Below are 27,344 nucleotides of genomic sequence, written 5' to 3' on the forward strand. Positions count from 1 at the left end.
GCGCCACCATCATCATTCAAGATCGCCACCATGGTCGACCTGGCATTCAAGAACGCCACCACAGAATTAATCCTTATTGGCAGTGTTGACGTTTCGGGTTCGGGTCATCAGGTTTGGAGCCACCGGCTGAGAAATCGCTCTGCTATCATCACCATCCACCTCCGTCGTGCCATTCAGGATGTTGGCAGAGTCGCCGTTTCGGGTAGATATTGGGTTTACAGCCGGCAGCGGCGAAGAAACAGCGCTAACATCATCGTCGAGTACCTCCATCGTGGAATTCAAGAAATCGATATCCGCGGAGTCGATGTTTCGGGTCATCGGGTTTAGGGTCGCCTACTGAACAGCGCTGCTGGCATTGTCATACTTGACCTCCGTCGCTGCTGCCACCACCGCCAGCACGAAGCAGAAAGCAATGAAACAGGGAGCGGTGACGAGTGAACCGATTCTTGAACAATTTCTTATCGCCATGCATGCTTCTTTCAACTTTTGGTTTCTTTTTCTTCAGAGAGTGGAGTGAGTTCACTGTTGAAGAGCCAACCATATATATAATCTGTCGCAGCTAACTAACTAAGGCCTTCTCCAACCCACCAAATTAAAAGGCTAAAGGGCTATTTTTTAGCCCAAGTGATCTCCAACCCACCAAACTAAGGGCTATAGGGCCAAAAGTTAGGGCTAAAAGGCAACCCAAAGGGTTAAATATAGCCCCAAACTTAGCCTTTTAGCCCTTTAAACAAAAGGGATCAGACAAGAAGTGGCCCACGTTTGGTAGCTGACTGTGACCCATGCATAACATCAGCAACGACTAGTCGCTGACGTCATCTAGCCGTTAGGTTATTTTTTTTATAGCCGTTGGTTTTTTTTTAATAATTTTTTTACACTATAAATACATATCACCTCAACTTTCTTTTTCACATCTTCCTTCTACTTCCTCATATATATCTCTCTATTCTAAATCTTTCATTTTCTCCCTATTCTTAAGCTCTCATTTATTTTTCATTTATCGAAAATGGCTCGTTCGTCGAAAAGAAGTGTGAATTAGTCAGCTAAAGATATTTTTCCATTTCGAAATTAACTTTATTCCATTTCGAAATCAGCTAAAGATATTTTTGATTGACTCACTTTGCTAGTTTAGATCATGTTGTGGATCTTTGTTTAGATGAGGCTCCTACTTTCATACAGGATGTTCTCTATGAGGATAATTGTAACACAACTATGCTTGCTCGGGGTTCAGGTATTACGTCCCCCTCGATGCAGCAAAACTTATTTAATAATATAAATAACGGGCGTGAGGCTGAGCCTTCCAGTTAGACTAGGTTCCAAACCCCCATTTTCAAAAAAAAAAAAAAAAAGATATTTTTGATTATCTTAAAAAAAAAATTACAATCGGAAAAATATTTTTTATCATAAAAATGATTTCAATTACTATAAGTAAATATCTGATAAAAAATAAGAACATATATATATATTATATAACATATCCAAAATGTTAAAATATATTTTAGGGCTATAATTTAGCATTGACAGGTTGAAGACGGTTGATGTCACATCGTTGAATAGTACAAAATTCAAGGTTAAAATTTAGCCCCAGGGTTATTTTTATCCCTTTCGGTTGGAGATGGCCTAAGTTACAACCGGGTTCGGGTCATGACGCTATTTTGCCCGCTCAATAAACGTTGGGGCTGGGGACCCACCAATGACCAATCAAGACACAACGCGTACACTCCAAATGACGGAATGCATGCAAATATTCAAATTTACCAGCAATTAAGTACTTGCATGGTCATCCAATTCTCTAAGGAAAATAAAAAAAAAATGTCAACCGTAGTGGGTGACAACTTTTGTTTAGTTACTGGCCAGTTAAGTTCGTTTCGTTTGTTTATTAACTTTGAAAGTAAGAGAGCCGTGTTAGTGAAACTTAGTTGGTAAGATGATTATAGAATGAGTTGTAAACTCAAACTTCACCAGTTAAGTTAAATTGTGAATTTTGTATGAGTTGTGAGGTCAACTTGTGTGACTGAGATTTCCTTTTCTTTTTTTTATTTCCTTTAGTGCACATCAATTTTAAGATTATTTTTTATTTTCGATACATTAGATTGGTCAATCTAGCCAATAAAAAGAGCACAAACATGCACACGCAAAAATTCTCATATCACTAATATTTCATGTATTTGTCCAAAACTGTCGAAAATACCATAATATTTGCCAAGTGTTGTGTTCACATTGGACGGTCTGACACTTTGACAATCTAATAATCAAACCATCTGATCTGAGATCTTCTCCAAATATACGTCATACTATTTCTAATCATGTTGATTAATCATTTGACTATAAATTAAACAAGCATCTTGGTGTGTATATGATTACTATAAGAGATCGAGAGTCTTCCGAACGAGGGTGAGCTTTTGAGAACATGCGCTTTAGAATGTTCTTAGAGAAAAAAGAAGAGCGAGGGTGAGACGTACTGCTCTCTCTCAGTTGGACGCTGTCGGTGCTCTCACCGCAGCGCTCCGATCTGGGAGAGGAGAATTCTTGGTGCGACCGCCGTTTTTGGCTTCAACCGATGCTGCTTTCCTTGGGATGTGGTAGTGCAGGAAGATGGTGGTGCTAGACTGAATGGGTTTGCTGATCAAGCGATGGGGTTCAGTTTCAGATCTGGTGACGACAGGGAGAAAGGGGGCTGTTTTGGGGTTGTTAATCCCGATCCGGTATTCGGTTGTTTGGATTGGGTAGTCTGGGTGGCCATTGATTAGATCGGATATCCTTTTTGTTTTGGATCTCGATCTATGTTGACGACTTGTCCCATTGGTGTTTGCGTCATGCGGAGAGGCCGCTGATCTGCTGTGGTCTATCGACGGCGATGTCGGCTCTTGTTCGGGGATTGGAAGGCTAGCGGCAAAGGTTAGAAGAAGGTGATGGCAGATCCGGAATGCAGCAGGGGTTTGAAGCGAGTTTGGGCCGATGTTTGGGTTGGGTTTGAGCTAATTTTGGATCTGGACCCTTCTCTGGGTTAGGATTCTGGAATTGGCTTGGCTCTGATCTAGCTTGGGTCTGGACCTGGTGTGTGCAATTTGTTTCTTCATTTTTTTTTTAGTTTTAGTTTAGTTTAGTTTTCTGTTTGTTGTTTGTGGTTGACCCTCTTTGGGTCTTGTTGTGCTTCAAATATTTCCTACACATTAGCCTATCGTGATGTCGATTTTTAGAACAGAATCTATCCCTTGTATTCACTAGCCGACGAGGCGGAGATGACTGGTGCACATTCTCCCTTCTTGGGTCTGAGCTGAAGGAATTGTGTCCTAAAACAATCATTTTGATGTAATTATTATTGTAATTATTATTATTCAAAAGGGCAAGTTTATTGTTCATTGCTTATATTTAATATTTGATTGAACAAGGTCCAAGGAATATGAGTTAAAGAGAAAGTAATCTAAAGAGTTAGATGTGTGAGACCTTTACTCTTTCACACTCTTATCCTAAAAGGTTCCTAGTCATAGGATTATCACTTGGACATTGATAATCCGGAAAGACTAGCACATACTATGTATGCTCAATATGGAGGATGATATGTCTCTTGTCATTTGTGTAGAGACACTAATACAAGTATGTGGGTGCTCTTAACTTAAAGAGTACACTGAACGCGATCATTAGAGTTCTTGTATGGAGTCTTACTTACATGTCAAACTTGAACTCTAAATTGCAATAATACAAATTAGTCCTTTGACCTGAGACACCATAGTTGTCTTATGAGTGAATGGATTATCTCTTGATGATGCAATAACATTGTGTCCCTTAATGGATATAATAGATGCATTCATTGGTATAATCAATTCGGTCATGGAGACATGTGAGTGTACAATAAGGAATCTCTATCCTTAAGTAAATAAGGTGTATGTTCAAAGATGTGATTCAATGAGTCTTTGGCCAAAGCATTGAATGAGATTAAAAATGAGTTTTTAATCACATTCTAAGAATCACATAAGAATGAAAATCACATTAGGGGATTGACATATCAATTCCATACCCCGATGATGTGATTTAGAACATAGTGTTAGAGAAGGACCGTATTGTATTGTAATTCCAATTGAATAGGTTCTTTGTCATTCTACATTAACTAGGGTAGTCATGATATGTTGCAAGACGTCACTCATGACTTGTGAAGTCCCCGAGGATTAATAAACATTTATTATCCTAATAACAAGGGAGAATCAAAAATGGAGTTTTTGATTCGTAAACAAAATAGAATGGTTTCTATAAACTTCACTGCCTTGTTAATTAGAACCTAAGAGATCGCACACCATATAAGTGGATCCTTGAGATTGTATATGAAGAAGATTAAACAAGAGTTGGTTATGACCAAATAATTAATTAGATTTATTATTTGGACATAATTAGAATTTTCGGGTAAAACCGAACCTATTGGGCCTAAACGATTGTCGGGTTTTTGGTGTGGACTTGGGCTTCACTAAATGAGATTTAAATGAAAGCCCAAGACACATTTTTAGTGCCCAATAACATGTATGGACCAGCCAAAATATTGGCTTTATGAAAGTCAATATTTTCTTTTAGTAATTGGAGTTATTTCCTATTATATAAAAGTGAAAGCATAGACATAATAATGGTAGCATCTCTACACCATTATTTTCAGATTAGAGAGAGAGAAAGAGAGTTCTCTCTTGGTCCATTACAAAATTAAAGGAAAGAAGAACACTTGCATAATTTCTTCTTTTCTTTCATCTTTCTTCATCTCTTGATTCACTTGGTGAAGATCCTTAGAGGCCATATCCTTTTGTGGCTTTACTTGTTACATCAAAGAGAAGATTACAAGCACAAGAAGGAGTACAAGAAGGAGTTCTTAATCCAAGGTGCTTCAAGGTGGAGGAAACACACACAAGGAGAGATCAAGGAGAGGAACTTTGGTGGTTCACTTGGATCGGATTAAAATCACGCTCCAAGGGTGAGTAGAACATAAACTCCCTCTTTGTTCTTCCTTACTATGCATGCTATGTTTATATACATATCACAATAAGCCAAGATCATGGGTTAAAGGAATGGATTTTATGTTTAGTTAGTAGTTTAATGGTTAAACTAATTCCGCACTAATTAAAAAGTTTTGAAATCCATCCATTCCTTCATGAGCCACTACTCAGTTGGTAGGCCGGCGTTGGTTCAAACTATGTTGTGGCCCATTGTCGGATTATGGTCATCTATTGCCTCATTGGTGTTCTGGAAAGTTTAGCTCTATTTTTTGTCTTTAGAGTTTAGAAGGAATGTTCAGATTAGTTGATTGGACCTTGAGTTAGAAGTAGGTATTTTGGCTGTTGTACTACATTGCATCCCTGCTTGTAACTTTCCTTTTGCTGGAATGAAGTGTGGATGATGATTTGATCCAAAAAAAGAGTCTTCTGTACGGCAGCTGTGCTATTTGTGTGGTACGGTTGACCAATTAGTACACATGCATGGAGTGTTTTGACTATTTCATTTTAATAAAATATGAGTAGTTTCATAATACAATAAAAAAAATTTAGGTTTTAATTTGACATCCGTAACATTTGACGTGGCACGACTGTCATACGTTTTACTATAAACCTAGCTAGGCTTCTTCAAGCTTACATTAAGAGCATCAGCAGTGAAGACTCATTTTTTAGACTCAAATTTGGGTCCAAATAAGCTGGAATAATGATTTGAGTCAATCTGAATAGTATACAAAAGGACTTACTTTTATTAGGTGCTGCAGTGGTGCAAGACTTATTTTTGGACTCATACTTTGAACTCATTTTTTCAGACTCATATTTGGGTCCAAAACACAAATTTTTCCACTGTGGAACATACTCATATTTTGAGACTTTTATTTTATGTTCGTTTTAATTTTTAGATAAATAAATAAATATATATATATATATATATAACTTAAATTAAGTTAAAGAATTTGATAAGAAAAAATTAAGTTAAAGAAAATGCCTGACAAATTAGTATAAAAAAAATTTGAAGAACAATAGAGTGAGAGTATGGAATGAAAGAGGCAAATGAAAAAAAAATAATAATTAGAAAGCCTTTGAAAAACGGTAATATTACTAACAAAATTCAAAATTTTATAAAAATAAAATAAAATCAGAAAGCCCACAGTGGGTCCCACGCCATTTCTGATCACATTCCCACTTCCATGCACCAAAAAGCCCACGTGGTGGGTCCCATCAAATTTGAGTCCAATTTGTTTTGGATCATCCCTTGTCTCTTGGACCAAATTTGAGCCAACATTTGGGTCTCCGGCAGAAATGGGTCTAATTTTTTCCAACCCACTACAACAACATTTCTTTATATTTGGACTCAAATTTGAGTCCCCAATGCAGATGTTCTAACTTGCTGGTTGATCTGATGGACTATGTTTGGGTAAAGCATGGAAATTCTTAATTCTCTATCCTGGTGGACTTATCACTTATCCATTGTTGGGTGGACTTTTCCTATAAGCCCAGGCTTGGTTGTAATTTTGATCCACTAGCTGTGCTCACGAACTGCAGATTGTCGGGTCCTGTACTGTGATCCTCAATACCGTCCAGAGCTAGTATTTTCCAGTTTGATATTGATACCTTTTTTCTTTTATTATTATTATCTTTTCCTTCATACAGTCTGCAAAGGAGTTCCAAATCTATTTGCATACGGAAATTACATGCATATATATGCGTTCTTAATTTTGTGAATCATGATGTAATTCTACGTCCTTAATTCACAAACATGAGTCTTTCTACCCCTTTCTACCCTCTTTAATTTCAGAAACATGAACGTTTCTGGGGTTAGGGTTTTTCTGGCTGTTACACTTTCGTTATTAGAGAAGGCGATCAATCAACAAGCAGTGCTCCCAAATGTGCAGACAACAAAGAATTTGGCTGCAGGATTAGCTTCTTTTATTTTTGTTATTACTACAAACTACGTACGTGATGGTAGCTGAGTGCTTATACGTCACACATGGAACGCTCACCATCTTCATTAGACGGACGATTTCTATGCAAACCAGGATAAGATTGGCTCAAGTTGCCAAGAGAATTTCTCAAGTCATATTTGCATACTACCGTCTTCTGTTAATGTTCTTATTGCGCCACAAACCGATGATCAGTACTACAACATCCAGAATAACCCCTAGAACAATGAGGATCCATATTTGTAGAACTTCCAATTCCAAAAAAGAGATTTGCAACAGGTGGCGGTCTAAAGAATTGCCAGAAGATATCTTGCCATTGATTCAACAACGGATGCACACATCATTAGATCACCATTAGGTTTCGTGCAGTATGCCATTCGTGGCGAGCCATTGATATTACTGATAAGAATAGGGTGGCAATTTCAGCACCACCTCAATTTCTCACCCCTTCTCCATCGAAGATAATTGCTTTTTCAGTCTTAAGTGAAGAGAGAATTTACAAATCATGCCCCCCATATATAAGTAGACGGAATTGCGTTGGTGCGATTGAAGGGTGGTTGATCATGGTTGATAACGTATTTTGGCGTCCCGAGGGTTTTATGAATCCTAGGTCATTCTACTTATTATTCAACCAAAGCCTTAATTACTACTTTCCCCACCGTCAACTTCCTCTTGACCTCTTGAATCCAATTTCAGGTGCCCGAGTCTTTCTCCCTTCACAATCTACCATTTCATGCCACGACAGCAATCAACCTTCATTCTTCCGCAAGGTAATTGCCTCTTCAGCTCCAACAAGCTCGAATTGTGATTGTTTTGTGGCTGCACTCTGTTCAAATGGACGTTTGGCCTTTTCTAGACCTAGTGAAAAATCATGGAGTGCACTCTCATCAACCAAGAGTTGGTACTTGGTACGGGGGATCAATTTTGTGGATATAGATATAATTGATGGGAAATTATATGCCGGACCTTGCATACTTATATGTTTTTAATGGTGTTTGACATCCAAGATATTGCCAATGGTGACGGCCCTCCTACGTATAAGGTTGAGCTCATGCTTCATGCCTTGCCAGTTCCCTTATATCAAGTGAGTCCTCTCCCGTCGTGGATTGGAGTGTATGAAGAGACTAGAAGTGAAAACATTCACCTAGCGAAAAGATTCTACATCAAAGGAATTGTTCATGATTTTTCGCGAGAACAGATTTGAATTGGAGAAGGATCCAGCTAGCAATTCCTTGGTCTCTTATCATAGGTGATAATAATTTCGAAATTCCACCTAAGACTCAAGGATTTCGAGTGTTCAAACTTGAGTATGATACTCAAGGGCATCCTCAATGGGTACAGATTTTCAACCTTGGTGATCGAATGAGTGAGGCTGTAAACAAATTCATAGTTGTCAGCGATAATGACCTCCACGAAAAAAAACTCAAAGGAAATTGCATCTATTTTGCTTTTGATAACCCGTATTTATTATGATCGGCGTTTGATAATTTTTCGAAAGTATATTTAGACGCATCACCGTCAGGTGAACTTGATTGTTGAGTGTTTTCCGTAACAGACAAGAACATCAGACCACTTACTAATTTCCCCAAGGATTATGTTCGTACTCAATTACACACTCGACCTATTTGGTTCGCTCCAAATCTTCAGTAGATTGATTAGATTGTTCTCATTGTCTACACATGTGAAAGGACTGCACTGCTGGGCAGGTAGAATTGGGGTAAATTGTGGATTGAGTTATAAACGTCATAATTTGTTTTGATTTTTAACTATGTAATACTAGAGTCAACATATATAATTAATCGTATTTGGCCCAAGAGAAGTAAATCTCTAACGAATAACACCTATTTAATCCTTATTAATATGAAGTATGTAGTTTACAAGTACATTCCTCTTTACATTTAATATTCTTAATTACCACATTCACTGAAACTGAATCTGGATTACTCAACGTACATGAAAAATTGAACCTCTTTTCCTCTTTGATGACAAAAATTGCAACACTAGTGTCCTGTCCGGCTGCCCCCGACACTTAAGTCAAGCCCATGTGAACCGTAACAGCATCTACACCCCATTGCTTTCCACTTTTCCAGTATTTGTTGGAATATCTCATTACAGAACAAAATACAAGAAAATGAGAACACCAGAAGCCAAAGGTAGGTGCTTAATTAGCTTCATCTTTATCTCAACCTAGCCAAAGAGCTGTAAGCCATCAGCGTTAATACCCCAGTGCAAATTGCTTTGTACTACCGACTTAGTACGTCATTTTCCTGCACAAACACCAAAATTGGTGTTGCTGTTGCTCCGGATCGATTCTTCTAATTAGATTCCGTTCCAATGGCCTTTGTAGTTTCCTTTTCGGGTGTTACATTTCATGGTGAGCTCCACATGGTGTGTTACCGGAAAAATCAATAGACACGTAATGTGTATATGTACAAATTATAGTATGATATCGGTGTAAAAATATCTTGCTAGCTGGATACGTGTCAAGTTATTTTGCCAAGTTTTACTGCACATGTGATTAAGACTCCACTTTACCGTAAGTGTAGATTGATAGTCTATCTTGGATGTTTGTTAAAAATCTCATTACTCTCTAAATAATATTACCAGTGCAAACTTGCTATATATATTCATATTTTCGCTAATTTGGGATCTGTGCTCTATACCCAGCTATGCCTACGGATACTCCTAAATCCTTAATCAACAAGGAGCTGAGGGTTTATCCGTTTATATCCGATTGGTGTGCTAAGGTTTTGATCGAGTTTTAGAACTTTCTCGCTCGTGCTGCGTCACCTTTGGTTAATCGATCATCGTTTGATGTACAAAAATTTCAGTATTCAAAGGGTAGTGGGAAACTGATCGAGAATATCTAGTTTGGTACCTAAAACATCACAACTAGCTAGTCGACTAAGAAGATAACCCAAATTAGATTGCTTCACTTGATCAACATGCACTAACTTACAAATAATAACTAGCTAATTTCAGCTGGTACAGTATCACATATCTCTTTTTTTCACTCTCTTCCAATCAATCAGATTCTCAAAACAACTTCATTGCTAAACCTCACCATCTTCTCGCCTATAAAACAAGGCATCCCCTCCCTCCAGTGAAGCACCCAAACAACCCATTAATATCCCACTTCGATCACTTTCAGCAATGGCTTCTTCTACCAATCTCTCTGCAACCCTTCTCGTCTTCTCAGTCCTTCTCTACTCTTCAACATTCTCCAGTGCTTGCGGCACATGCAAGCCTGCACCTAAAACCCCAAAACCAAAACCAAAACCAACACCAATAACACCGGTACCAACAACACCAATAAAACCAACACCAGCACCAGCTATGGAAACTTGCCCGAGAGACACGTTGAAGTTAGGGGTTTGTGCAGACCTTCTGGGACTCGTGAACGTTCAAATTGGATCGCCAGCAACCAGTCCCTGCTGTGCACTGCTTAAAGGCTTGGTTGATTTGGAGGCTGCTCTTTGTCTTTGCACCGCGCTTAAGGCCAATGTGCTTGGTATTAACTTGGACGTTCCAATTGCTTTGAATTTGCTTGTTAGTGCTTGCCAGAAAACTGTCCCTCCTGGTTTTAAATGCGAATAAGATTATTATTCTTGTGCTTTGTTTCAGTGGTCTTAATGTTGGGGTTTGTTTGGAGAGTGATGCCTAATCTGGTATAATAACAAGGCAAGCCTGTTTGCCTGAATAAATCTTCTGTAACGCTCCTTGTAATTTTGTAGTATTTATTATGCTTTGTCTACTTAAATCTCCATGACTTTACATATGATCATTTCTTCTCTTCTTTTGTTTCTTTTGAGAAAGACAACAAGAACAACAACAAAAAAAATCCCTGAAGGGAAATCGGGGATTAAGATGAGCACTGATTAAGGGGACATTTACTTACTTGCAGGGGCAAAACCAGGATTTGAAACGGGGGGGGGGGGGGGTTGGGGTATAAAACATGAGTATAGAGAATAATAATGTTAAATTTAACAACTCGGACGCACCTTATTAAGTTTGCTAATAATAAAACAATTGAACAAGCTAGACATCAATGATAATTAATGACAAAATATTCTAAATCTAAGCAACATTTATAAATTGGGTAATTAGTATACATTAAGACATTAAGTACTATTAATTCTAAATTATTTTGTTCAGTTTTTCATTAGTTTTTTTTTTTTTGAGGTTTGGACGACAGTAGTAACCACACACACCCTCATGCAGTGTATCCCAGCGTAGCCGGACTAATCACTGCACCGTAGACGCACGAACCTTTGGTGTTTAATCAACCTAGGTCCCTCAAATCTGCTGGCCACGGGGTGGAGCTGAGATTCGAACGCTAGACTTGGGGGTTCCAGACTAGGCCGCTCGACCAACACACCACACCACGTGGTTCAATTTTTCATTAGTTGTGTTGCTGCCATTGGTTGGGGGGGGGGGGGGGTTCAAGTGATTGAATTAAGGTCAAATGTTATACAGTTATATGAGAAATAGTTGAACTAGTGAAGAAATGGATGGATACATGTTGGGGGAGGGGGGGGTCCAGACCCCCTCAGGTGTCACGCCCCGAATTTTGAATAACCAATTCAAATCCGAAACATGAATAAACAATTAATACAAATAACGTTCTGAATTTTTTTCTCACAAACAAACACACCACTCGCCACTCAACACAAAAACTCGAAAACCTCGAGTTAATTATTACAATTCACTCTTACAAAGTAAAATTGCAAAGCTCTAAATGAGCATAACACACCTCACAATATAATGCTGTAATTCACATAACACTACTCTAAGCAGCCCGATCACCGTCCTGGTTCTCCTGACCTGTAGGATTTCCCGCTACACAATTTGAATAGTGTACCGGGAGTTGCAACAACACAAAACCCGGTAAGCTTTTTACAGCCAGTATGAGTAAACAAGAAAGAACTGTTGATTTTAAATTACAATTCTTATAACTCAACAACACAACCAACAATCTCAACATCCACGACGCAAACGTCAAACCCATTCAATATCACCACTTTGGTCTTATCACACAACACTATCACCATTTTTGGTCCTATCTCACAACACTATCACCACTTTGGTCCCATCCCATAACACGTTAGAGCTCTAACTGCCTCGTTACCTCTGACACCTTGGCCTAGGGTCAAGCAACGGCAAAAATACTTCGGTTAACACTATAACCGTCGCGCTTTGGACATCCCCGTCCTCAGCACCATATACTTCGGTTAATAATAAACCGTCGCGCTTTGGACATCCCCGTCCTCAGCACACAACTTCGGTTAATAATAAACCGTCGCACCTTGGACATCCCCGTCCTCAGTACACAAACACTCCGGTTATCCTTAACCGTCGAACTTCGGACACCTCATCCTCAGAACCCTACATTCTCTAACTCTATACATCCTCCAATGTAAATCATGAATATTAACAAGAACTCATCAATCATGTTCATCACATATAAATATGGTAAGTCACATGTCAATTCATAATAATTTAATCATCCCAATTTCACACTCTTCAATGTCACACCATTCACATATAATCACGTAAATATATATATACGTAAATATCCGCTCAGGGATAATCACTAATACCAACTATAGTTCACATGCAATAAAACCGAGAAATTCATTTGTATAGTAAAAATCATTTTACTTACCCATGGACCGTAGTTGATCAAGTCCATATGATTTTAAAACAAATATTTATTTCATAAATATTTTCACGCAATTACGACAAAATAAGGTAATTAAATTTATTCGGTTCGTAATATGAACCACGTGAGGTTTACTCACCTCTAAATTCCCGCTGCGTCTTCTTAACAGCTCAAAATACAATTTCACGAATCGTCCGCCAAATCCAACCGTCGATCACCTAATCAAACATGACCTTAACTTAGCCAATAACTCAAAGACAAAATCAAACGACAAACCAACGGTCGGATCGAAATTAAATGATGATCCAACAGTCGGATCGAAATCAAATGATGATCCAACGGTCGGATCCTCACAGATCGCCTTTAGGATCATCCTCCAAAAATCATTACGAAGATCCAACGGTCAGATCTTCCTGAATCGTCCTTACTAACATCTCCGCTAATTTATACGAAAATCCAACGGACGGATTCTCACGAATCGCCTCCCTAATCACTGTTTAGCAATTATACGAAGATCCAACGGTCGGATCTTCGCCCATGACCACACAAAGCCTCTGGGGCAGTCATACGATCATCATATCAAAATTATAGGTTCATCTGACGGTCCTAATTCCACAGATCATAAATCTAACGATCGAAATCGATCGAAATCTCAAAATTCATAACTAATTCATACGATAACCGAAAAATGCGTATAATACGCCGAAATGATCGTATCGAAACATAAAATCATAAAATGGACAAAAACTAAATTTTTGACCTCCGGAGGTGGCCGGAAAGGGCCGCCGGAGTTAGGGACAGAGCCACCGCCGACCACCACAATTGGTATCGGGGCTGTGCTTGTCCCCTTCGTTTTCTCATTCTGGACACTTTTCATAACTAGCACAAGACCAAAAAATGACAGGAAGGGATCGAAATGTACCAAAAATCAGTCGGTGGCCGGAATTTTTCCAGAAACCGGCGAGCTCCAAAATCGACGTGAAAACTACAACCTCACGCCTCGATCCCTTCTGGAGAATTGTTCAGAACTTCCTTATGAACTCAACAAGCCAAGAATCACAAGAAACGATCGTGTATAGCTCGAGATATCTTGATCCGAAGGTTGGTTGTTCGATCCGCACGGGTCGAGCTCCGACGAACGTGAAAACGTTCGATCCAGTTCCGATCCTTCTTGGTGCTTGTATAGGAAGATGAGGCGAGCTCAATGAGCCAAGAATCAAGTGAAATGGTGCTCTGTAGCTCGAGATATCGAGTTTGGAACGAAAACGAGCTAAACCGGACTCGGGGTCGCCGCCGTCGCTGCCGGCCGTGCCGCCGCGCAAGGTTACTTCTGGGAGCTTCAGGACGTTGAGGCGAGCTCGAGGATGAAGTTTGGGGGGAATTGGTGGCCGGAAACACGAGGAGGATGAGTTGTTTCGTTTTCGGGTGCAACCGGATCGAGCTGGTTTGCCGGACTTTGAGGCTGTGCCGGAGGGGATGACGACGTCCAGCAGGTAAAGCGACCCAAGGCGAAGCCAAGGGGAGTGGTCCGACGTCTAGAGATGGTCGATGAAGGGAGAACAAGGCTGGAGAAACTTGCTCTGTTTCGGTGGCTTTGGAAGGGAGAGAGAGAGAGAAAAGATATGTTTTTCTTTTTTTTTTGGAGAGAAAATGAAGTGCTTATGCCGGAGCTTCATTCTAGCTAAGAACGTGGTCAAAAAGCCGTATCAATTATGCTTAATCATGAAAGTTAAAGCATTGAAATCATGAAAGGTAAAGCGCTGCCATCATGTAAAGTAAAGCAATGCCATAATTATGTTTTTAGTTTGATTAAAGAAAACAACCGGGTATTACAATCTACCCCCCTTAAAGGAATTTCGTCCCGAAATTCAAGCACCCAATTCCACAAAGAGCTGTGGATACTTCACTCTCATGTCAGACTCTAACTCCCATGATGCATCACCCTCGTCATGATGACTCCACAGCACCTTCACAAGATTAACCTCCTTCCTACGAAGCTTCTTCGTAGACCTATCTAAGATACGAACAGGTTCAACCACAAAGGTTACATCCGTGTTTACCTCAATCGTACCATGATCAATTACATGGGACTCATCTCGGACGTACTTCCTGAGCATAGACACATGAAAGACATTGTGTACACCAGACATGCTAACAGGTAAGGCAAGACGATATGCCACTTTCCCAACCCTTTCTAGAATCTCAAAGGGTCCAACATACCTTGGTGCGAGTTTTCCCTTCTTGCCAAATCTCACTACGCCTTTCATAGGTGAGACCTTCAAGAATACGTAATCACCCGTCTCGAATTCAACTGGTCTCCTCTTCAAGTCTGCATAACTCTTCTGTCTACTTTGTGCTATTTGGATCCTATCCCGAATAGTAGTGATCTTCTCTGTAGTCTCCAGCACAAGTGCAGGACCAAAGAGTCCCTTCTCCCCTACTTCTGTCCAACAGATAGGAGTTCTACATGGCCTACCATAAAGAGCCTCATACGGGGCCATGCCGATGCTGGCGTGATAACTGTTGTTGTAGGCAAACTCTATCAATGGTAGGTGATCCGCCCAACTTCCCTTAAAGTCCATCACACAAGCTCTAAGCATATCCTCCATCACCTGATTCACTCTCTCAGTTTGCCCATCTGTCTGTGGATGAAATGCGGTGCTCATAGCTAAAGCTGTGCCCAATGCCTTATGGAATCTACGCCAAAAGTCTGAAGTGAAACGAGCATCCCGATCAGAAACAATTGTAACAGGCACACCATGCAGCCTTACTATCTCATTCACATACATCTTACACAACGCATCCCCTGAGTAAGTTTTTGCCACAGGAAGGAAATGTGCAGACTTCGTCAATCGGTCCACAATCACCCAAATTGAGTCATAACCTTGCCTGGACCTAGGCAATCCAGTCACAAAGTCCATGGAGATATCTTCCCATTTCCACACAGGAATCGGTAATGGTTGTAGCATCCCTGCAGGCCTCTGATGTTCTGCCTTCACTCGCTGACATGTAAGACACTTCGACACATGTTCCGCCACATCCCTCTTCATTCCATACCACCAAAATTGTCTTCGTAGGTCCATATACATTTTAGTACCACCTGGATGTATCGTGTATCGAGATCTATGAGCTTCCCGCATGACCTCCTCCTTGAGGTTATCAACACTTGGAACATACAATCTTCCTCGAAATCTCAACCCCCCATCTGCTCTAGTAGCCCACTCAGAAGGGCCCTCCACATTAGGATTAGCAGTCATCTCCGCAATCCTCGCCTGGGCAAATTCATCAAGTGCCTGACCCTGAATGATCCTGGAAATCAAGGTAGACTGTAAGGTCATACTACCGAGAAAGATTTCATGTCCACCTCTTGTGGGCATAAGATCAAATTCGGATGCAGCTTCCAACATGAGCCACTCCTGTACCATAAGCGATGCCATGATTACTCGGGGCTTCCTACTCAAAGCATCTGCCACTACGTTGGCCTTTCCAGGATGATACTCCAAAGTGAAATCATAGTCTTTGATGAGCTCCATCCATCTCCTCTGCCTCATGTTCAACTCCTTTTGGGAGAATAGATATTTCAGACTCTTATGATCAGAAAAGAGTTCGAACTTCTCACCATACAAATAGTGTCTCCAAATCTTCAAGGCAAACACCACTGCAGCTAGCTCTAGATCATGAGTGGGGTAATTCCGCTCATGAACCTTCAGTTGTCTAGAGCCATAAGCAACAACACCACCATTCTGCATCAACACACACCCCAAACCCTGATGAGATGCATCACTGTAAATAACTAAACCACCACCGCTAGTAGGAATAGTCAACACTGGTGCTGTAGTCAACCTGGTCTTCAGCTCGTTGAAAGCCTTCTCACATTCATCCGTCCATAAGAACTGAGCGTCCTTCCTTGTCAATTTGGTCAAAGCTGAAGCAATACCAGAAAACCCCTCAATGAATCGCCTGTAATACCCTGCCAATCCAAGGAAGCTACGGATTTCCGTAACGGTGGTAGGGCGACTCCAACTCATCACCGCTTCCACCTTCGAAGGATCTACCGAAACTCCATCCTTCGAAACTACATGACCAAGGAACTTGACTTCCTTTTGCCAAAAGTCGCACTTCTCAAACTTGGCAAACAATTTCTTCTCTCTCAGCGTCTGTAGTACAATCCGCAAATGCTCCTCATGCTCATTAGACGACCTTGAATAAATCAAGATGTCGTCCACGAACACTACAACAAATTGATCCAAATAAGGACTGAACGTACGGTTCATTAAGTCCATGAATGCTGCTGGTGCATTAGTTAGGCCAAAAGGCATGACAAGGAACTCAAAATGTCCATACCTGGTCCTGAACGCCGTTTTCGGAATATCCTCATCCTTCACCCTTAACTGGTGATATCCAGATCTCAAATCAATCTTTGAGAACACAGTAGCCTCTCTAAGCTGATCGAACAAGTCATCAATCCTAGGTAAAGGGTACCTGTTCTTGATGGTCACCTTGTTCAGCTGTCGATAATCCACACATAATCGAAGTGAATTATCCTTCTTCTTCACAAACAGCACTGGTGCACCCCAAGGAGATACACTAGCCTGTATGAACCCCTGAGCCAGTAATCCATCAATCTGAACTTTCAACTCCTGAAGTTCAGCTGGAGCCATCCGATAGGGTGCTTTCGATACAGGAGCAGTACCTGGTATCACATCAATGGAGAAGTCCATTACCCTTTTTGGAGGCAACCCTGGTATCTCCTTAAACACATCAGCATATTCTGAAACTACAGGAATCCCTGTAATCTCAGAAATACTACTCCCTGACTCAATATGAGCCAAAATCCCTGCCCTCATGGCAACGTCGGACCTCAGACAACGGTAATGAAACACCGGTTGTCCAGGAATACGGAAGGACACAATCATCCTAAAGCAATCAATCAATGCATGGTTCGGGCTCAACCAATCCATACCCAAAATCACATCATATGTGTGATCCGGAATCACAATCAATGATGCAGAGAACTCTCTACCACCTATCCCAATAGGGCAATCATCACAAAACATATCCAGCTCAAGAGACACACCCAGAGGTGATGTAACACATAATGATCTAGTAAGAGGCATGACAATCAATCCCAACACATCCACTACTGAACTAGATATGAAAGAGTGGGAGGCTCCCGTATCAAACAATACTCTAGCAAGATAGTTATAAACAGATAAGGTACCTTCCACCCCAGTGCCTCTCTGACCGATTGCAAAGACTCTAGCTGGTACTGGAGGTAAGAGCCTTTGCTGATTACCCTGTCCTCCAACACGGGGTCGAGTACAGTCCTTGGCAAGGTGTCCAGTCTGTCCGCAACGAAAGCATCCCTTAGCCCTGGGTTTAGTGCAAGCCCTAGAGAGATGACCCAACTCATCGCAGTTATAACATCTCACAGGCGCTGCAGCTGCAACTTGTCTGACAGGTACGGCCCGAATAGGAGGAAGAGGAGCTGCTGCTACTCTAGCTGGGGCCTGATGGTGGAACTGAGTCTTTTGTCTCTTCCAGTATCCACCCCTAAAGTCTCTGGATCCACTGTTACCTGCCACTGCCTTTCCCTTTCCCTGAAAATCCCTCTCAGCTGTTTCCTTCTCCTTATGAATCAAGTTCTGTTGCTCAATGATCAGAGCCTTTGCTAGAATTTCCTTCATGACCTTCAGTTCCAAAATGGCCACATCACGCTCAATGGAAGCATTCAACCCCCGCTGAAACTTCTTGGCCAAATCCTCAGCATCCATTGATTTCACAAACCTATATAGCCTAGAGAACTCTGCCTCATACTCTGTCACCGTCATCTTCCCTTGTGTTAGTGAGAGGAACTCCCGTTCCAATTTTTCTCTCACTGAAGCTGGAAAGTACTTCTCTCGGAATAGTCTCACAAAACCATCCCAAGTCAGGGTGGTCACATCAATGGTCTTTTGCATACAATTCCACCACACCCTAGCCTCACCCTTTAGCATGAAAGTGGCTAACTTCCTCTTTTCGATCTCATTACAGTCCATCATCTCAAAATAATTCTCCATATCCTCGACCCATTGATCAGCCACCATGTAATCCATGCTTCCATGAAACTTGGCTGCTCCCAGATGATTAATGTCTCTAGCCAATCTCAACAGGCGACCAGGGTCAGCCATTTCACCCATGGGCGGAGTAGGTTGTACACCGATAGAAGACTCTACATCATCATCATAAAGCTCCTCTATGGGACGGAACCTGTCTCTATCACCAGTTCTACCATCTCTTACACCCCCACCACGACGTCTAGGCCCACCCCTCGGAATTTCCATTACCTAGGAAGCATAGTATGTTTGGTTAATACATGTATAACACTCAACATAGTATAAGTCAATACTAGTCCATATTAACCAAGTCGATACTACAAGAAAAGTATTCACGTTCCTAAGACTACTTAGCGGCCTAAACGACTCCTAACACTCACACATACCCAATGACTTAGCCAATACCGAAGAGCACACGATGGGGATCCGCTGCAGACGGGCCATCACTCGGAAAGTATTGACACATCACCAAATATGCACCTTACGCTTTGATACCAAACTGTCACGCCCCGAATTTTGAATAACCAATTCAAATCCGAAACATGAATAAACAATTAATACAAATAACGTTCTGAATTTTTTTCTCACAAACAAACACACCACTCGCCACTCAACACAAAAACTCGAAAACCTCGAGTTAATTATTACAATTCACTCTTACAAAGTAAAATTGCAAAGCTCTAAATGAGCATAACACACCTCACAATATAATGCTGTAATTTACATAACACTACTCTAAGCAGCCCGATCACCGTCCTGGTTCTCCTGACCTGTAGGATTTCCCGCTACACAATTTGAATAGTGTATCGGGAGTTGCAACAACACAAAACCCGGTAAGCTTTTTACAGCCAGTATGAGTAAACAAGAAAGAACTGTTGATTTTAAATTACAATTCTTATAACTCAACAACACAACCAACAATCTCAACATCCACGACGCAAACGTCAAACCCATTCAATATCACCACTTTGGTCTTATCACACAACACTATCACCATTTTTGGTCCTATCTCACAACACTATCACCACTTTGGTCCCATCCCATAACACGTTAGAGCTCTAACTGCCTCGTTACCTCTGACACCTTGGCCTAGGGTCAAGCAACGGCAAAAATACTTCGGTTAACACTATAACCGTCGCGCTTTGGACATCCCCGTCCTCAGCACCATATACTTCGGTTAATAATAAACCGTCGCGCTTTGGACATCCCCGTCCTCAGCACACAACTTCGGTTAATAATAAACCGTCGCACCTTGGACATCCCCGTCCTCAGTACACAAACACTCCGGTTATCCTTAACCGTCGAACTTCGGACACCTCATCCTCAGAACCCTACATTCTCTAACTCTATACATCCTCCAATGTAAATCATGAATATTAACAAGAACTCATCAATCATGTTCATCACATATAAATATGGTAAGTCACATGTCAATTCATAATAATTTAATCATCCCAATTTCACACTCTTCAATGTCACACCATTCACATATAATCACGTAAATATATATATACGTAAATATCCGCTCAGGGATAATCACTAATACCAACTATAGTTCACATGCAATAAAACCGAGAAATTCATTTGTATAGTAAAAATCATTTTACTTACCCATGGACCGTAGTTGATCAAGTCCATATGATTTTAAAACAAATATTTATTTCATAAATATTTTCACGCAATTACGACAAAATAAGGTAATTAAATTTATTCGGTTCGTAATATGAACCACGTGAGGTTTACTCACCTCTAAATTCCCGCTGCGTCTTCTTAACAGCTCAAAATACAATTTCACGAATCGTCCGCCAAATCCAACCGTCGATCACCTAATCAAACATGACCTTAACTTAGCCAATAACTCAAAGACAAAATCAAACGACAAACCAACGGTCGGATCGAAATTAAATGATGATCCAACAGTCGGATCGAAATCAAATGATGATCCAACGGTCGGATCCTCACAGATCGCCTTTAGGATCATCCTCCAAAAATCATTACGAAGATCCAACGGTCAGATCTTCCTGAATCGTCCTTACTAACATCTCCGCTAATTTATACGAAAATCCAACGGACGGATTCTCACGAATCGCCTCCCTAATCACTGTTTAGCAATTATACGAAGATCCAACGGTCGGATCTTCGCCCATGACCACACAAAGCCTCTGGGGCAGTCATACGATCATCATATCAAAATTATAGGTTCATCTGACGGTCCTAATTCCACAGATCATAAATCTAACGATCGAAATCGATCGAAATCTCAAAATTCATAACTAATTCATACGATAACCGAAAAATGCGTATAATACGCCGAAATGATCGTATCGAAACATAAAATCATAAAATGGACAAAAACTAAATTTTTGACCTCCGGAGGTGGCCGGAAAGGGCCGCCGGAGTTAGGGACAGAGCCACCGCCGACCACCACAATTGGTATCGGGGCTGTGCTTGTCCCCTTCGTTTTCTCATTCTGGACACTTTTCATAACTAGCACAAGACCAAAAAATGACAGGAAGGGATCGAAATGTACCAAAAATCAGTCGGTGGCCGGAATTTTTCCAGAAACCGGCGAGCTCCAAAATCGACGTGAAAACTACAACCTCACGCCTCGATCCCTTCTGGAGAATTGTTCAGAACTTCCTTATGAACTCAACAAGCCAAGAATCACAAGAAACGATCGTGTATAGCTCGAGATATCTTGATCCGAAGGTTGGTTGTTCGATCCGCACGGGTCGAGCTCCGACGAACGTGAAAACGTTCGATCCAGTTCCGATCCTTCTTGGTGCTTGTATAGGAAGATGAGGCGAGCTCAATGAGCCAAGAATCAAGTGAAATGGTGCTCTGTAGCTCGAGATATCGAGTTTGGAACGAAAACGAGCTAAACCGGACTCGGGGTCGCCGCCGTCGCTGCCGGCCGTGCCGCCGCGCAAGGTTACTTCTGGGAGCTTCAGGACGTTGAGGCGAGCTCGAGGATGAAGTTTGGGGGGAATTGGTGGCCGGAAACACGAGGAGGATGAGTTGTTTCGTTTTCGGGTGCAACCGGATCGAGCTGGTTTGCCGGACTTTGAGGCTGTGCCGGAGGGGATGACGACGTCCAGCAGGTAAAGCGACCCAAGGCGAAGCCAAGGGGAGTGGTCCGACGTCTAGAGATGGTCGATGAAGGGAGAACAAGGCTGGAGAAACTTGCTCTGTTTCGGTGGCTTTGGAAGGGAGAGAGAGAGAGAAAAGATATGTTTTTCTTTTTTTTTTGGAGAGAAAATGAAGTGCTTATGCCGGAGCTTCATTCTAGCTAAGAACGTGGTCAAAAAGCCGTATCAATTATGCTTAATCATGAAAGTTAAAGCATTGAAATCATGAAAGGTAAAGCGCTGCCATCATGTAAAGTAAAGCAATGCCATAATTATGTTTTTAGTTTGATTAAAGAAAACAACCGGGTATTACATCAGGCCTTACTTTAGTTCCGCCCCTGCTTATTTGGAATGAGAGGGAATGATTACGGGGTAAAAGTATTCTTGCGTTTACTAACACATAAAATAATTGGAATGATTCCGGGTAAAAGTATTCATGCGTTTACTAACACATGGAGGAATCCGAATGGGTGTAGGTCTCACCTCCTTATCAGGAATCGATTCCTGAATACTCAGGAATTTGATTACGAAGGAGGGAGATGGGTTTAGAAATCAAATCAACCTGAATCAACACCGATTTATTTATTCTCCCATTCCACTTGTCTCTGATTCATGATTATTTTCCATTCCAAGTAAATAAACATGCCATAAAAGGAGATTGATTCTGATATCCTGTTCAGATACCAATTTGATATTAAAAATTTGGAACGAAAGCTTAGCAATTAACCAACGGGTGCTACTATTTCCACCCTACTAAATGCTTTGTTCACCCTACAATCAATTTTTTTTTTAAAAAAAACCCAAAATTGTCCTTAAGTACATTAACAGAAAAAATAATTGTAGCTAAGCACAATTTTATGGATAAATAAAATTTTACCCCACATACATCCCAATTATCATCTTAGCTTTCTATACTAAAAAAAAAAAAAAATTATCATCTCAGCTTCTTCATTGCTAGTCTACCAAACAATTAGTTAGATGAAATTTTTAAGCTATAGCAGCAAGTGAAAAGAATTGTTGGTTAGTATTATTTTGTTCTACTTCATGTGACCCGTGTTTGATTCTACGTCACAGTAGCTGATGAAGGGAGAAGATAGAGAAGAGGAAAAAAAAAGGGAAAAGCAAAAAAAAGTAGAAGGCATGGGGTTGCACCATGATGGTGTGCTTATTTTCTTTCTCTTTTTTCTTTTCCAGTTTTACATTTTCAATAGTGATATCTTTTTTTTTTCCTTTCTAAATTATTTGAGGGTGAAATTTGAAGTTTCAGGATAAAAGTTTAATTGTAAGGTGAACAAAGCATTTGGTAGGGTGGAAATAGCCTCACCGTTAACCAACCAATAAAAACTTGACCAGATAGTAAAGCTTGCAATAATTCTCTTTTTGAACAACAAATTAGTCCATTGAATTTATAGTACACTACGTACAGTTTGATCGATGTAGTTTTTCCTAAAGAATGTTATACAATTAGCTAACTATGTTGATCATCAGTCTTTAGTCTTGATCCTCGTTGCGGTCTAAATTTTCAAGCCGTTGGTCCAAGTACTCTCTGCAACTATAAACTTCAAGCAATGGCTAAGCACCAAGCTGGTCTTGATTAGCACATTGTCCAAATTGTTCTAAGGTCTGTCTGAAACAACCAACCACATATATAAGCCTGATACAATCAAGATTGCAGCCAAAGAACACATCCTCACAGAGACGTTTTAGGTCTATGGAATATGAACCACCGACTGATCAGCACCAACGCCCTGCCATCATCGTAAATTCTATTTATTAATAATATGATTTCATACACGGTGTCATTTTTGTCAAAGTAATGCAACAACGTACAACAACATCTCAAGTCTGTAGACAAGTATTTAATCTGCAATGTTCATTGCGTCAGAGTAAGTTTTCCCACTGGGCATTGGCCATTTGTAAACTCCCAAGCCTCCGACAGTTGTATCAATCCCATGTGAATTTGATTAGAGTATTTGATAGAATACCCCATGACAGAACAAAATACAAGAAAATAAGAACACCAGAAGCCAAAAGTGCTTATCTTCATCTTTGTCTCAACCTAGCCAGAAGCTGTAATACAAGAAAATATCCCATTACAGAACAAAATACACAAAATAATAATGATGATACCCCAGTACCATTTGCTTGCTATTACCGACTTTGTAGGTCATTTTCCTGCACAAGTGCACAACCACCAAAATTGGTGTTGCCGTTGCTTTTGATTTAATATTCATTATTTGATTCCATTCCAATATTTGCCTTCGTCGTTTCCTTTTCGGGGTATTACACTTGATGAAGACTTGAAGAGCACACACGGAGTGTTACCGGAAAAATCATTGGACAAATCTAAGATATAGAAACAAACTACGTTTTTGAGCAAGATTCAAACCCACTAGCACAATCAATATTCAGAACACAATCCATCTGTGTAAATGCTATCCACCATAGCAGTTTTTCGTTATTTTCTTCCTTTCTTTTTTCAGAAACAGAGCCCCCGATCGATCAGACCCATATTTCTTCTTCCAAATTCTCTGTTCTGTAATCTCTTATCAGCAGCAGGAACAACTTGGGCAGGAAATCAATATGGTATAGCCAAAAAAAAAATAATAATCTAGGCTAACACGAGAAACAGAGAACTCTCTCTGTCCAAATTTGCTCAATTATTGGAAAGAGAGAAGATTAATTATATTTTTCAAAAAGAGAATAATTAGGGCATTGGTATATTGAAGGATCATTTCCCTAGTTTAGATCTATGTTTCCCATTGTGCAAATGGAAATATGGGAGCTACCACCACCACAACCCCAACAGCATCTCAACCTCCTAGTGCGCAGAAGATGACGGTCTTATTTGATTTTGTGTGGTCGGAGACCGTGCGGTTCCGGACTTCGGAGATTGCTGGAGGCCTCGAAGTAGAAAAGGGTGGATTCCGGAATCACCCAAGGTGTTTGAGGGTTAAGACCTACGAGGGCTAATGGGTTTTCAGTCATATGACTCGTATCAGAGGGGTGGTGGTACGTGGATGAGTGAAGAAGGAGGGAATGAACAACGTGGCAGGTGTTAATTGGGTGGTGAAGTTGGGTTTTTGACTTTTTTCGATGGTAGCAGAAAAGTGAGATTGAATATATATTTTGGGAACTATAACAAGCTAGTCGACTAAGACGACTAGACGAGACACAAATTTCATTGCTTCACTTTATCGACCTGCACTAACTTACAAGATCTTCACGCAGGTACGTACAGTATTACTTATCTCTCAATTTCACTCTTTTCTATTCACCAAAAAAAAAAAAAAAACCAATTTCACTCTCTTCCAATCAATCAGCTTTCTTCCAATCAATCAGCTTCCCATAACAGTAACATCACAATCTGCGCCCCTATAAAACAAGGCACCCCCTCCCTCCAATGAAGCACCCAAACAACCTCTCGTATATCCCACTTCATTTTTAGCAATGGCTTCTTCTACCAAGCTCTCTGCAACCCTTCTCATCTATTCAGTCCTTCTCTGCTCTTCAACATTCTCTAGTGCTTGCGGTACATGCAAACCTGCACCAGAACCTCCAAAACCACCACCATGCCCCACACCACCACCACCACCACCACCAACACCACCACCATGCCCCACACCACCACCACTACCACCACCAACACCACCACCATGCCCAACACCACCAACACCGGCACCAACATCAATAACACCAGCACCATCACCACCAATACTGGCACCAACACCGACAGTACTAGCACCGGCACCACCAACACCAGCACTAGCACCACTGACCCCGGCACCAACACCAGCATTAGCACCATCGACACCGGCACAAGCACCAACACTAGCACCCACACCAATAACACTAGCACCACTAACACCAACACCAGCACTATTAACACCTACACCAACACCAATGATACCGGCACCACCAACACTGGCACCAACACCAATAATACCACCGTCAGCACTACCAACACCAACACCAATAACACCATCACCATCACCAGCTCCACTAACACCGGCACCTACACCAATAATACCAGCACCACCAACACTGGCACCAACACCAATAATACCACCGTCAGCACTACCAACACTAACACCGGCACCAACACCAATAACACCATCACCAGCACCACTAACATCGGCACCTACACCAATAACACCATCACCAGTACCACTAACACCGGCACCTACACCAATAATACCAGCACCACCAACACTGGCACCAACACCAATAATACCACCGTCAGCACTACCAACACTAACACCGACACCAACACCAATAACACCATCACCAGCACCAATAATACCAGCACCACCAACACTGGCACCATCACCAATAACACCAGCATCAGCGCCAGCTATGGAAACTTGCCCGAGAGACACGTTGAAGTTAGGGGTTTGTGCAAACCTTCTGGGGCTTGTGGACCTTCAAATTGGATCGCCAGCAACCAGTCCCTGCTGTGCACTGCTTGAAGGTTTGGCTGATTCAGAGGCTGCTCTTTGTCTTTGCACCGCACTTAAGGCCAATGTACTTGGTATTAACTTGGACGTGCCAATTGCTTTGAGCTTACTTGTTAGTGCTTGCCAGAAAACTATCCCTCCTGGTTTTCAATGTGCATAAGATAATTATTCTTGTGCTTTGTTTTAGTGGTCTTAATGTTGTTTGTTTGCACTCTGTCTTCCTTTGCCTTTTAGTCATGTAGGGGCACTGATGCCCACTTTGGTACAATAACAAGGCAAGCATGTTTGTCTGAATAAATCTTTTGTAACGCTTCTTGTTATAATTTAGTTGTATAATTATGTTGGAAAATGATTGTTGGCCTCAATGAGGTCTAAGATTTGTGGTCTCAATTTTAGGTGTCATGCATGTCATGTCACCTACACACATACATCACCTATTTACCAAATCATGTAATGTAATATTTGAAAAAAAAAAGACCATCTTATCATTCGACAATATAATTGCTCTAAATTATTATGGCTTTTAAAAAAAATGTATTTTTTTTCTTTTTTTCGTTCTTTTCAATACACTCGTGCTTAGATTTAGACAACAATCTTTTTTTTCTTCAATCAAGAATAAAAAATATCTCATGTAATTTGATCAATAGATTTGCATAACACATGTATATGAATTCAAAGTTTGTTAAGTTCTTGCAAATTATGAAAATATAATGTGAAAAATATATATTCGTTTGTCTATACACACACACACACACACACACAGCCTTTCTATGCTAAGGACCTCCTTAGATTTTAAAATCTAAGAATTTCCTTGAATAGACTCACTTTTCGATTGCATATCCACATCTCGACCATTCAGTTTTTAGGTCCTAATATATAGATCACTTCAGCAAATTTTCAGCCAAATTGATGATCATTATCGAACTAGATTAAATAAATGAACAAACTGAATCTGTCCAACCTGAATCGTTCGTGTTCATAATTGTAAATCACAGTTTGGCTGAAAATTTGCAGAGATGATCTACTCATATGTACCTAAAAATTGAACGGTTAATATGTAGATATGCGATCGAAAAGTGAGTCTATTAAAGG

General features: G+C 40.7%; 2 protein-coding genes and 1 long non-coding RNA gene across 3 annotated transcripts in view; 1 reads left to right on the plus strand and 2 right to left on the minus strand.

Annotated features, from left to right (window-relative positions):
* The first annotated feature begins 9,991 nt into the window (after positions 1 to 9,991).
* On the plus strand, positions 9,992 to 10,688 carry LOC133739903 (14 kDa proline-rich protein DC2.15-like). Its single transcript, XM_062167717.1, has one exon. It carries the CDS (start codon positions 10,064 to 10,066, stop codon positions 10,505 to 10,507), a length of 444 nt encoding a protein of 147 aa, XP_062023701.1. The 5' UTR covers positions 9,992 to 10,063; the 3' UTR covers positions 10,508 to 10,688.
* Positions 10,689 to 19,394: 8,706 nt separating this feature from the next.
* LOC133741146 (uncharacterized) lies at positions 19,395 to 21,896 on the minus strand. The gene is made up of 3 exons (XR_009861649.1): positions 21,198 to 21,896; positions 20,415 to 20,493; positions 19,395 to 19,452 (listed from the first exon to the last, which is right to left on the minus strand). It is a non-coding gene; the product is annotated as an uncharacterized LOC133741146 (long non-coding RNA).
* Positions 21,897 to 25,283: 3,387 nt separating this feature from the next.
* LOC133737883 (glycine-rich cell wall structural protein 1-like) overlaps positions 25,284 to 27,344 on the minus strand; it is a 2,436-nt gene continuing 375 nt past the window's right edge. Inside the window, exons 2-3 of the mRNA XM_062165359.1 lie at positions 25,433 to 26,217; positions 25,284 to 25,339 (exon numbers count right to left, since the gene is read on the minus strand). Of these exons, the coding sequence (XP_062021343.1) occupies positions 25,284 to 25,339; positions 25,433 to 26,217 (841 nt within the window). The remainder of the gene's footprint in view (positions 25,340 to 25,432; positions 26,218 to 27,344) is intronic.

This window comes from Rosa rugosa, chromosome 3, assembly GCF_958449725.1.
Source record: "Rosa rugosa chromosome 3, drRosRugo1.1, whole genome shotgun sequence".
NCBI lineage: Eukaryota > Viridiplantae > Streptophyta > Magnoliopsida > Rosales > Rosaceae > Rosa > Rosa rugosa.